The 13,607-nt window shown below is 47.3% G+C and overlaps 1 protein-coding gene across 3 annotated transcripts in view; it reads right to left on the bottom strand.

Annotated features, from left to right (window-relative positions):
• Nucleotides 1-13,607, bottom strand: part of Snx29 (sorting nexin 29) — a 419,167-nt gene that overhangs the window by 293,930 nt on the left and 111,630 nt on the right. For all 3 annotated transcript variants that reach the window (XM_021185334.2, XM_029470597.1, XM_029470598.1), the window contains 2 exons: nt 12,900-12,963; nt 10,348-10,476 (listed from right to left, as the gene is read on the bottom strand). In XM_021185334.2, coding sequence (XP_021040993.1) covers nt 10,348-10,476; nt 12,900-12,963 — 193 coding nt within the window. The remainder of the gene's footprint in view (nt 1-10,347; nt 10,477-12,899; nt 12,964-13,607) is intronic.

The raw sequence follows: 13,607 nt of genomic DNA, 5'->3' as shown, positions 1-13,607 counted from the left end.
AAAAAAAAAAAAAGAAAAGGAAATGGACTCGCTGGACTAACAATGAAGACAGTGATTGATTGCATTGGGCCATGGGATTTGGGACTCCTCCCATTTGGGGTTGGTCCACAGCTTTTACAATTGCAGGGTAATCTTTGAAAACACAGAAATAAAAACTTCCTCAAGAAGTGTCAACTAGCCAGAGATGACAGACTTCTGCTCTAGCTGAGTCTGACAGCACATACCTGCCATCCTAGCACTAGAGAAGCTAAGGCAGGAGGATCAGAATCAAAGACCAGACTAGGCCATATAGTAAGAACCTGCCTTAAAAAGAATTCCACCTCAGAAAACACATGTGCAGTTTTAACCTGTGAACATGCAATCCGTGTTGACGGGCAAAGCATGAGTAGGCCTAGGCTCAAGTTCTAATATAGATCGGTAAACAAACGAAAAGTCATCCCTTAAGTTGTTTACAGCTTACTTGAAAATAAACTCTTAAGCAAAAATAAAAAATGCCAACACTTCCAAAATAAAGTAACAGTAACAAATTGACTCTCCATTTGGTTCTGAAATAAAAATATCAAGCATCTTCACCTTCCTGGATGTCACCAGCAGCCTCTGCCTCCCCTGGAGAAGAACCTCAGAAGTGCCCACCATCAGCTCAGCCTGCTGCACTTCCATCACCGGGTACCTGACAGGACATTAACATCTGGGCACCAGACCTGTGCAGTCTGGGTGTCGCCTCTAGAAAGCCTAACTTAATTAGTCTGGAAGGTGGCCTGGACCTAATAGTTCTGTAAGCTCCCCTTGGGGACTGAAATGTGCAGCCAGAGCTAAGCAGCATGGTTAGCACTTTAACCCAGAGAATTCTTTATTAGAACATTAGTTATGTCTGAGCAACACCAAGCCAGATGAACTCCAAAAAGTGACTGTAGCCTTGAGGTGTAGGAATAAATTACTTCCATGGTGCCAGCTCTGGCTAAGGACACCTGCAGGGGCCTCTGGCTGGCACATATCAGCATTAACTCTTGCAAAAAATCTATAAGAGTAGGAGTGTTTCACCCTGGCTTTCCAAAGGAGAAGCATTAGGCACCAAGCGGCCATCTGCCATCCCACATCCACTGGGAACAGAGGCTCCTAGGTAAATAAGTATCTCCTTAAACGGTGCCAGAGGCGCCTCCTCTACCCCAGCCTCAGACAGAGCTGACAATGGTAGCACACACTTGTAATCCTAATACTTTCAAGGCTGAGGCCATGGGACTCTGAGTTCAAGGCCAGCCTAGGCTATACACTAAGTTCAAGAACATCAAGAACAGGCCGGGCGTGGTGGCGCACGCCTTTAATCCCAGCACTCGGGAGGCAGAGGCAGGCAGATTTCTGAGTTCGAGGCCAGCCTGGTCTACAAAGTGAGTTCCAGGACAGCCAGGGCTATACAGAGAAACCCTGTCTCGAAAAACCAAAAAAAAAAAAAAAAAAAAAAAAAAAAAAAAAATCAAGAACAACCTGGGCTATGTACCAAGCTTTTGCCAAAACAAAAACAAACAAACAAAAAAAACCAAAAACCAAACAAACCCAAAGACTAAAGTAAACTGACGCAAAACTAATCCTACCCCTGCCCCACATCATGCCACACTTACACCTGAGCATGGCTGGAGCACAGAAACACTCAGCCAAATGTTTAACATCTGTGTCTATACACCCCACCCCACCCCACCCCTCCCCTCCCCTCTTCAATTTAAACACCTAGGCTCAAGCAGCCATGCTCTGTTTATTTCTAACTGATAGAGCTTACCACAAAACAGCTGCTCTTTGAAGAAACAACAAATGAACAAGGTAAACTACAGAGCCTGGAAGAACTCAGGCAGCACCAGACTGCAGGTGAGCAGTTTCCACTGAGACAGATCTTTGCCTATCCTGATGCTTGGGCCTAATGCACAAGTCCCGACTTATATGTGGATTTCCCTGCTCTCAGCTGCAAGTTAGGGACCTGGGGCTGCTGCTGAGCATGGAGCAAAGGTGGGACTCTCAGCTCATCACACCAAACAAGTGAATCGTCCAGTAGCCTGAATGAGGGAGGCAGAGGGAAGGGTGACTGGACACCGTAGGTGCTCAGGAGATTACGTGGGGGAGCAGGTCAAGAGGATGACTAAACATACATTCTGCAGTGTTTCTGCAGATGGTCCTGAGAAAAAGGACAAGGGAAAAGGCTGAGGCAGGGATTCTCTTGGTGACAATGCTGCCCCCTTCAGATGTGGGATAAGTAGGCATGCCTGGCGGCATAGTCAGGCCAAAATATAGAGTAGGCTGAAGACACCATCCCTTCTGAGAGGCTGGGGCAGTACACAGTGCTGGGTCGGCCTCCTAGGGCCATCTGTATTAGACTGGTGTAGAATCCGAACCTGGAGCCGCCTCTCACAGATGCTGACAGCCCCACTTCTCCTCTGAGGTCTGCTGCACTCTGCATTTTCATTCCGTATTTGCTATAAACAGCCACTCTGATCCTCCCCCTCTAAGTGCAAGCCTGTGGACCAGGAAGTGCTTTATAAGCTGTGGATTGGGCCTTATTCGCCAGATACTGAGGCCTAGTGAGGAAGTCTGAGTCTGAGTTTAGAGGCCTGTCTTGCTCACTTCCGTACTGGAGTGACTCAGCACTTCCTGCTTAAGCCTGTCTTTGCCCAGCTACCCCGATGTAGAATAACTTTATTGGCTGTCAGGCACCCTTCCCCGCCCCCCACATCATCTCACCTCACCAAAAATCCCCACCTCTTTCCTCAACCCTATATAAACGAAAGACTGCTACAATAAAACAAGTTCCTGCTCTGACAGACTCCTGGCCTGGGTGTGTTTGTTTTGGGCTGCAACAGTCACCATCCCGCTCAGCCCTGGAGACACTAGGCTGTACCTGCCAGCAGAGAGCTGACATCTGTGGTTCACTCTGTCCTAGCACTATCCTAGCCAATGTAGAACAGAGTCTGCTTCTATTATGAATGGCTTCTTGTTCATTTCTCTTTCACATAAACTATAAGCTAGCTTCCTAAATCACTTGTGTTATATGTATGTTATATTAGTTATGGACATTAGGAGTGTCACCAAGAATGTTTACAAAAAAGGAAACAGCAAATCTGCTAGCATGAAGTCCAAAGATGGCAAAATAGATGCCTAACAAGGTCACTAGAGGTCACAGTTTGTGAGACATAAACCACAGAAAGCAGAGAGAGGAGGTAGCATAGTGTGCTCACACTCCTGTCAGATTCCACTGAGAGCTGTTGGCCCAACGCCACTGAATAATACATTAATTTGGAACATCTAAAGGACCTAAATGGGATGGGGAGGAACCACCATGGGAAGTCTACAGTCACTGCTGCCCATCAAGAGAAGTCCTCTCCAGCCCCACACTCACTCCTGCAGTTCAGAAAGGAAAGGATGCCACCTCCTGGATACAGGGAGCGTTGATCCAGACCTGAGAGCAAGAGATGCCTGCTGCTGGGGAGACAGGCGAAGTGGCTGGGCACAGCACAGCCATGGTCTGTTACAGACCCTCTAGTCACCATGAGAGAAGATCAAACCTGATAATGTTTGTTTATTTGTTTCGAGACAGGGTTTCTCTGTGTAGCCCTGGCTGTCCTGGCACTCACTTTGTAGACCAGGGTGGCCTCGAACTCAGAAATCCGCCTGCCTCTGCCTCCCGAGTGCTGGGATTAAAGGCATGCAACACCACGCCCGGCTTTCAAATCCTTTTTAATGATGGTTCTTAAACACTTTAACCTCCCTTACAGCCCACCACTCACCAGAGGTAGTGGGAAAGAAAGGATATGAGGGGCGGGCTTGTGGACCTGTTTAGAAAGGTTCTTTGGAGCAACTCCCATCTGTGTTATCTAGAAATCAGCAGTTCCGTTCACAGGTCAGCAGCAGCTCGATCCACTCACAAACACTTCACAGACATACAGCAGTCCAGGTTGGTAGCGTCGAGATAGCAAACACAAATCAGCAGCAGTGGCGCTACCTAGCAGAGACAGCCAGGCCTCTGCACAAGTCAGCAGGAGGCACCAGGGCCAACAGGAATGCCAGGAAAAGTTCTCAGCTGTGCCTCTCTCAGTGAAATGAAGATCAGCAAAGTGAGTCCTTTTTATACCCTCCAAACATCCCGTGTCCTCCCCGGGTCTTGCCTCAGCACATGCATCTGTCTCAAAAATCACTCTGCCAATCAGTCTGCAGGAGCGTCAAAAAGCCGCAGCACACCACCAGAAGTTTTTTGGTGCATATCTCTCTAAGGAGTCCTGACAAATGGAGCTCAACTACACAATGTAAGGCAGACCAATATATGCATGTTGTTAGCAAAGAATCTTTCATCATGTGTCCTTTAACAGGATTACTTTAGCAGAACATCCTTTCTCCTGTGTCTGCTTCAGCATAACTTTCCTTCATGAGTCTGCCTTGGCCTTTCACCTATGTCCACTTCAATGAAACATTCCTTCATGTGTTTGCCTTAGCAACACAAGTGACTTTCCAAAGAACCCTTAAGTTTCCGCTTCACCTGGCTGCCCTGCAACTTGATCTGTAGACCAGGCTGGCCTCAAACTCTGATCCACCTGCCTCTGCCTCCTGAGTGCTGGGATTAAAGGCGTACACCACTATTCCTGGATTTAAAAATATGTATCTTTTGATAGATATATGCCAGAGCCAAAAGAAAGAGAGGGTCAGCCCACTGGACTAAGAGCTTGGCAGATACATGTCAAGACAGAACATCCCCTATGTCCTTGTCCCCGAAAGCAGAGTCTATAGTTCTCTGATAACCAACAGAAAAAGGGCAGAGCTTGAGCCTTCACAGACAATATAAGATTTAGAGCTTTTATTGAAAGCCAAAAGTCTCGACAGATAGAGATGCCAGACGGGATCTGAGCAGGGCACTGAGGTCCCTGTTTTGTCTTTCCTGTATAGGCCCACACCCTAAAAGTTGTGCCACGAGGACCTCAGTCTCACACACAGACATCATTGTGAAGATCTCACTGGCTACCAGCCCAGCAGGAACAATAAACAAGAGGGTACGTACTGACCAAGCAGGGCTGGAACAGCCAAGGAAGCTGACCTCCAAATGGAGGCCAGTGTCAAAGGTCTCAAGATGCTTTGGACAAAGAAAGGACTCCACCACCCAGGTCAGACCCAGAGTCTAGAACTATCAACAGCCAAGGCACCAGCCAGAACGCTTGTCCACACCCTTGCGCTAACTATCAAGAGGATGACAGATGTACTTAAGCCCAGAAAAACCACAGTCCACCGTTTGCCCCTAACATACAAACATGAACCCTTAGTTAGAACATGGTAAAAATGAGAGAAAGCCAACACAATCTGGATAAAGCAGCAAAGATTGGCAGGTGAAAAGTGGCTCAGAAAGGCTGGATTCAGCAGCTCAGGTGCCGTCCTCAGGAAGAGCTGTGCCCCTCTCCTTCTACTGTGCATTGATGCGCTGGGTTAGAATCTTTCCTCAAAGGAACAAAGATCCACCAACTCCCAGGTTCCCTCCTGTCCAGTCAGGAATGCTGAACCTTGCTCTCAGCACATCAGTCACACACATTAGCTAGACTCCATCATGGTGGCCAAGGAATGAAGCAGCAGAGTAACACTAGCATGAATAGCCAGGAAGGAGGAAGAGCCACTGGTGGAGTGTGAGGGTCTAACCGGCTGGGTCATGGATGCTGAGGGAGCTGATTGAATCTCAATTCTGGGTGTTTGAGGTGTTTCCTGGAGAGCCAGCATCTAAATTAGTGGACCAGGCTGGGACCTTATCAGGACAACCAGGTGCCATCCTTGCACTGAGGACTCCAAACAAAACAAAGGAACCAGGGAAGGTCAATGTTCTCTCTGCCTGACTTCTGGAGCCAGGGGTGGTCCTCTCCTGCCCTGGGGCTCCTAGCTGTCAGCCTGGACCCAGGCCTTCAGACCACATCACTGGATTTCCCAGGCTGCCACTTGCAGACAGGTTAGGTAAACTCCCTGGCACACAAGTCATATGAAATCAGTACCTCAGGACCTCAGAAAACCATGTAGTTTTCTGGAAAGGTACAGACATCCTATTGGCCCTGCTTCTCTTGAGATTCCTGCAGTGTCAGGAGAAAGCTGAAACCTAGAGATGGTGGTGGGCAGCTTTTGAAATGGTCCCCACTGACCCTGATCCTGATGGTCACTAGTGTCATGGCTTCCCACACTGCCGGGCTGTTCTGTGTATCCATAGAACTCAGTGTGCTCTCCAAGGTGACAGAAACCTTCAGATTAAGGACCCTAGGCCTCTTATTAACAGACAGACAGACAGACAGACAGACAGAAGACACCAGCCCCTAGTCTGAGTCAAGCCTGAGTACACCAACTCTGGCCAGCAACTCAACTTCTACCTCCTGAAAGACCCCTCCCCGCATCCATTCTCAGACACCTCACTCCCAGAAATCATGGAAAATTCTAAACACTTGCTGTTTCTGGAGACCAAATTAAGAGATGATTTATCACACAAGAGACAGCTAGCATGATGAACAGAGATAGAAAATGGTCCTTAGAGTGACCCAATGACTTTGACCCTGTCTCTCTAAGTTCTCTAATTGGGAAACTCAATCCCTGATGCAGTAGCAATACTGAGAGGTGGCCATTAGGAACTGGGCAGGGGCTGGCAAGATGGCACAGCAGCTACTTACGGCTTTTCCAAAAGACCCAAATTTAGGTCCCAGTACCCATGGGGAGGAAAGGAACTCAAGTTCTAGGGCTCCAATGCCTTCTGACCTCCACAGGCACTAGAAATACACTTGGTGCACAGACATACACAAAAGCAAAATATTGAGACACATAAAAATTTAAGTAATTTTTAAAAGAACTGATCAGGTTACAAGGGCTCTGCCCTCATCCACCACGGCTTAGTACTAAACATGTCTGTTACAAGAGCAGCCTCTTTCCTCCCACTCTCCATGATGTGATGGCTTCCATTGCATTCTGACATGCCAGAAGGCCCCTGAAGGTACAGCCCCTCAACCCTAGCCTTCCCAGCTTCTAGAACTATGAGGCAGTTATTTCTGTCGTGTTCTGCAAGACCAGAGACTATAACACTTCCTTCAAAGGGACTTCTCATGTAAATGTAGTCTTCTCTTCTCTAACATCTGTCTCCCAGCTGGAAGTAAGTCAATGAATTATTTAGAGATGTGACTTACACAGCCTAACTGCACCTGATTATAGTGCTGCCCATCAGGAGTGAGTGGCAGCCGGGCCCGGGAAAGCTCTGCACAAGTCACATGCCCTTGGTCTTTGTTGAACCATAGCAGAAGCTGAAAGTCATTAACTTTGAGCAAAAGGAATAAACAAATGCTAAATCTGCACAGTGTGTTTGTTTCACCACCATGCACGCAAGGCTGGTGAAACACATGCGCACTCGCATGAACTCTCATCAGGTGCTTAGAACAGACTGTGCTCTTCTGAGCCTGACGTAGCCTAGCTTTTCATCCTTCATCTTGTTGCTATTAGAATGCACCTTTGATTAGACAAGGTTTCAGTTAACTAATTAATAAAAAGTAATGGTAGTTAGCATGTATTATCTTCATACAAAGTATATTTACTGAAGCAAAAATGGTCTCTTTTTATCCATGTGATAATTCATTCAAGTTTTCTTTTTCCCATTTTACAAATAAAGAAATTTAAAGAGGTTAGGATCTCACCTAAGGTCACCTAACTAACACGCTGGCCCCTAAGTCCAATGCCAGAAACTGTACCCTAAACCACTAAGCCACCTGCGTTACAGATCTTGCCACCTGAGCTGGAGAGTGGGGTCAGGGGTTAGAAGAGGGGGGCAAGCACATACATGAGCCTCAGCCTATGATAGTCACTCCCCCATGGTGACTTTAGCACACAGCCCTTCTAGCCACCAAGCAACAAGTGCCTGAGCAGACCCACTTGCCCGCCAGCGTGGCCAGCTGCTCAGGGGGGTTTCTCCCACTTTCTCTTTTTGAAGAATTTGTTTTACAGATGTCCTTCCACCTGCAAACTACCAACTTCCAAGTACCTGAAACAGTTCTTGCATAACTGGGAAGGCTTCACATTATAAAACCTCGGTCTCTATCCCATGTGTAGGATAAATTGTTCTCTGGGATTACCACAGCTAAAAAAAGCACTCAATATAAAACACACACAGCAGCTTGTCAATCGTCTCAAGACTCCAGCAGCCTTCCTCCTCTGTCCACATCAGTGGATAGGACCATCCTCTCCCACACAGGTGAGGAAGAAGCTGAGCAAGTCACCCAGAAACACAATTTCCAGGAATGGAGCCAGGGCTAAGCTGACTCCTAACACAAGCCAACACAATGAAGGGACCATAGCCCTACCCTGTTATGATTTTCAAAGCCAGTGTCTCTGAAGACTTGAGTCATTCGAGCCAGGATCCACCACAGAGCTCCAGTGAGGTCACGTGAGATGGAAGAGCAGTAAGGAAATGCACAACAGGAACTAATCACCCTACTCCTGACTACCTCTGGCCTGGCTCTGGTGTCCTAGAGCAGGGCTCCTCAGCCTTCCTAATGCTGTGACCCTTTGTTACCATTCCTCAGGAGCTGGTGACCCCCCATACACACACAACATTAAATTATTTTTGTTGCTACTTCATAACTGTAATTTTACCACTACTATGAATCATAATGTAAAAGCTGTATTTTCTGATGGTCCTAGTTGACCTCTGTGAAAAGGGTAGTTAGAATGCCCCACCAAAGGGGTCATGGCCCACAGGTTGTTAGGATGCAAAGAGGAGAAGCTCAAAGAATGGAATGTAGAAAGGAGGTCACAGGTCTGTGCTGAATTACAGGAACATGAAAAGCACTCACACCACATCACCACACACAGCCTCTGGACATACCCCAAAGAACCACCAATGTTAGTATTTTAGCATGAAATATCCCCCACAGGATCAAGTGTTTAGTTCTGGGTCCCCAGGTATGGGAAGTGTGGGTGGGTAGGTTATAGAACCTTTAGAGTACAGTCTAGGAAAAAGAAGTGGGTCTTGAAGATGGTACCCATTTCTGGTACCAATGTGAGCCCTCTGCTTTCTGTCTGCTGCGGTGATGTCAGCAGCCACATTACCACTTCCTGTCTGCTGTGGTGCTGTTCTTCCCTAAGTGGCATCTGTCAGATGTTTTGTCGCAGTAGTGAGACAAGTCGCTAACACAGCCTAGACGCTGCTCACATTACCGAAAATGGGGAACACTGGAAACAGTCCAAATGCTAAACTGACCAATTAGTGTGGTCAATTTAATATGCTACATTAGTTCAATGAAATACCACACACAGGTCTACACAAACGGCTAACCTCAAACTGCCTTACAGTAAGAGGTGGCAGGGAAGGCAAGATGAGGGACAATGGGGAGTCAGCCGCACATGCAGGGGATATGCATGCCCACAGGAGAATGCACTCAGGAAAAAGAATTGTGCTCTCATAGGAGGTGGGAATTTTAATTCATCATGTTTTATCTAATAAGATATAAATGACATCACAGAAAAAATAATTAGTGCCTCTTAAAATAAGCTTAGTAATATTTATAATTATAGAAATGCTTTTGAAAAATGACCCACCAGCCTAATTTTTCTCCTGTAATATTATAAGACCTGAAACCTTGCTCCCACAAGAACAGCTGGGAGCAGCACCATTTACCACAATGCTGTGGGGCCCATTCAGCTCAGTACCTGTGAAGGACACAGCCTGCACATGCCTGCACTTTGACTAGCAAGTCCAGAACCGCTTCCAGCAAACACACTCAAGTGGGAACACAGTGGCAGACACTCAGGTTATGCACTGGGAGGTATCACAGAAGACAAAACGTCCTTACTGTCCACTACGAGCAGACTGGTTAACCCAATCCTAATATAGTCAGGCCAGAACACACCAGGAGCTGCTAGAAAGAAGATGGCAACCGTGGGCACACCCCTCCAGAACCTGCCTGGAATGTAGTGTGAAGAAGAGGGGAGGGATACTCATATGTACATAAATCTGCCTCGTGCACACAGAGAATCCCGGGATTGGCTATGGTTAAGACAGCAGGGAGCAAACTGAGTGGCAGGAAAAGGAAAACCCCCAGCAGTTAACCTCCTGACTCATACACATGCATGTGTGTCCCTCAGTCTAACAAGTGCATCAGGTGAAAATGCACAACTGTAGCTTCCTCTGGTACTCCCTTCCTGGTTTTCTAGAAGTATGAGTGAGCTGTTGTGGCACATGCTGACCAAGGCAGGAGGATGCCAAGTGTGAGGCCCACCTGGGTGCCATGCACAGCAAGGCCTTTCTTCAGAGACAAATGGGAAAGAAGGTGTGTGGGATTGGCTCACATTCTTGCCTCCCCACCTGGTCCCGTCTACCTGGCCAGCGCCTGGACCTTTGTGGCATGGCGCTCCTGCTGTTCTGTCACCTTCCTCCTCAGGGCATCCACCTCTTGCCGGAGTGCTGCTGAGTGCTCCATCTCACCGTCAAGGAGATTCCGCAGTGATCTGCAAAAGAGGGCCCCACCGTTCAGAGGCTGTGCATCCATCCCACCCAGATCAAGGCTCATCACTGCCCACAGGCTCTACACCAACTCAATGCACTTATACCTTAGCTAAGCTGATATTAGCAGACAGCAAACAAAAGCCAAGAGCCTGAGCCCTGGGCAGGTACCTGTGGTAAGACACTGTCTTAGTCAGGGTTTCTATTCCTGCACAAACATCATGACCAAGAAGCAAGTTGGGGAGGAAAGGGTTTATTCGCCTTACACTTCCATACTGCTGTTCATCACCAAAGGAAGTCAGGACTGGAACTCAAGCAGGTCAGGAAGCAGGAGCTGATGTAGAGGCCATGGAGGGATGTTCTTCACTGGCTTGCCTCCCCTGGCTTGCTCAGCCTACTCCCTTATAGAACCCAAGACTACCAGCCCAGGGATGGTCCACCCACAAGGGGCCTTTCCCCCTTGATCACTAATTGAGAAAATGCCTTACAGTTGGATCTCATGGAGGCATTTCCTCAACTGAAGCTCCTTTCTCTGTGATAACTCCAGCTGTGTCAAGTTGACACAAAAATAGCCAGTACAGACACTGAGTCCCTTTTCCTGGGATAGTTGAGATCAAGGGAAACAGGAGGTAGCAAATGCCAAGGAGGTGCTCTTAAGGACACTCCAGTCAAAGGTGTAGCATAGAGTGCGCCAGGACCCACGGTCCACTGCCACCACCATGAAAGCCAGTGTGCATGGAGTGTGTATGGAGTACATACTAGCACAGCACAGGCTAAGCTAGCATGCATGGCATCCTATGGGGTACATTTTAGCACAGCATTACCTTAGATCCGTATACTTTTTAGCTTTTATAGCATGCCTATTTGCATATACATTTCTACCCCAGAAAGTGACCAGGGGTAACAGTAATAGGAAGGATCACAAGTTACCACCCTAAGGTAAATCAGGTATGCCTCTGCTTCACTGCACCTAAATGGCTATTTCTAGAAACCCAACTGTGGTATGTTTACAGGCCACGTGCAGAGGGTGTCTGCTGTGAATATCAGGATGTATCAGATACACCAAGCCCCACAGTGCCCCGCTGCCACCGAGCTCTCCAAGAGCTAGGAGAAGAGTCTGCTCCTGAAGCATGCCACCCCCTGACAGAAATACCATGGGGGATTCTATCTGGGAAGAAGAAATCAACATACAGTAGCTGTCATTCTTCCCAAGGGAAGATGACTCCATGGCTTCTTCCGAGAGAATTGCTCCAGCTGGAAGAATGAACCTCGCAGGAAATGAGCCTGGCAGTGGAAAGAAGTCTTGGGTGGGAGTTTGTGTGAGGTGGAAATGGCACTGTCTACACCTCTCTTAATAAGAGCCTCTTCTGCTTTAGAAATTATGCTTCTTTGCCTTCGTATGTCTCCATGAAGAACAACAAGTGGCTTGTCAACTAGACCTGAAATAAGATCTCAGTGAGAGCTGGAGCTGCTGCTGTCACCAGGAAAGGACAGGAGGTAGCTTGAACACACAGGTGACCCCTCTGCACACCTCCCTGAGTCAGGCAGCCTACTGGTGCCCACAGGTTTTTGTGAATAACCTCGGGCAAGCCTGCCACTAACCACCCCAGCCTCAGCACAGACTCTGGAGGGGAGAATGATCAACTTCAGACATTCACATGGTGGCAACTGGTAGTATCTAGTGTGAATTTCAATAGGGAACAAAGAAAAAAATTAAGAAACACTCTGCCTCTTGGAGTGGATCGCTGGGTTTTGGCCAAATTAAAAAAATCAAAATGTCATGTCGCCCCTAGTAACCCTAATTTGAGTGGAACTGGAACACAGAATATAAATCCTTAGTTAAAGGTCACTTCAAGGATGTTTTATGGGCAAGGAGATGGACAGAAGTGGTGTGGCATATGTTCTTGAGATGATAAAGCTACTCTAAGACTGACCATGGTAATGGCTGCATATAACTGAGAATATATGAAAAGCCACTGAAGTGTGTGTGTGTGTGTGTGTGTGTGTGTGTGTGTGTGATATCAGTGAGGGCTGTCACTGGAGGCTCCTCCTCCACATCCTTCTTTTCAGAAGGTAACACTAGTGTTTCTGGTTGTCTATCCCCCTTGCTTATATGCAAGTCATAGCAAGTCTACTGAAATGCTCATTCAACAAAAGTAAGAAATCTGGTACGATCCCAGCATCCATGTCAGGCAACTCAACACTACCTGTAAATCTTGCTTCATGGCATCCAGTCCCCTCTTCTGGCCTACACATACAGACATGCACACATGCGTGCGTGTGCACACACACACACACACACACACAGGAATTTAAAGCAATAGTAAGGTAAGAAGTTGTCAGTCACAGCTATGGCAGCAAGGCAACACTGTCTCCATTCATACTCTCCTGGGAACAGAAATAAGTGACAGCTGTGATATCACAGTACCCATTCTCTTCTTCCAATTCATCCTTTCTGTTCATCATGGCCACAATGGCTTGGCGCAGTTCATCTGAAAAGGAAAGCAAAGGCAACATTTATGAGCAAATGATCCCAGCCAAGCTGTCCCCTGAAGCTTGTCTGCAGTACATGCCATTATATATGGCATGTCTAGGTAAATTCCCTGTTCCCTAGAGAGAATTCTTTTACAGCCTCAGAGACTCAATGGGCTCAACTGTCACCTTCATCCACCACACAAACAGAAGGACAATGTGAGATGTGAACCAATTCTATGTTGGGAGGAAGGGTGAATTCCTTGAGAACACACTCAGCTTGTAATTTCTGAGTGCTTTCCCAAGTCTCTGTTTCTGGGCAACATCTGTTGTGAACAGTGATTTATTGCCTCATACAGCTGTTCATCAGCCCAGACAGCAGATCAGGCAGTACTGAACTCCATGCTTGCATAAAGACAGTCCATCATTAGTAAACATCTGGCTCTCTACACTGCCTCCTGAGGTTAGCATACAGCTGACATAGGATAACATTCAATACAGAGTGTACACTGCACAAATATTTGAGAAAGCCACTCTACTGACACTTTGCACACAAAAAAGCATTCGAGGCTAGGGAATGACAATATGCCCCAAATGCCCCACCTCCATCAAGCTTCTCCACTGGTACTGTGCTCACACTGAAGGCATGGCCAGATTCTAGCTG

Source organism: Mus caroli, chromosome 16, assembly GCF_900094665.2.
Source record: "Mus caroli chromosome 16, CAROLI_EIJ_v1.1, whole genome shotgun sequence".
Classification (NCBI taxonomy): Eukaryota; Metazoa; Chordata; class Mammalia; order Rodentia; family Muridae; genus Mus; species Mus caroli.
The sequence above is the reverse complement of the archived record's forward strand: the minus strand, read 5'-3'. Positions and strand labels throughout refer to the sequence as shown.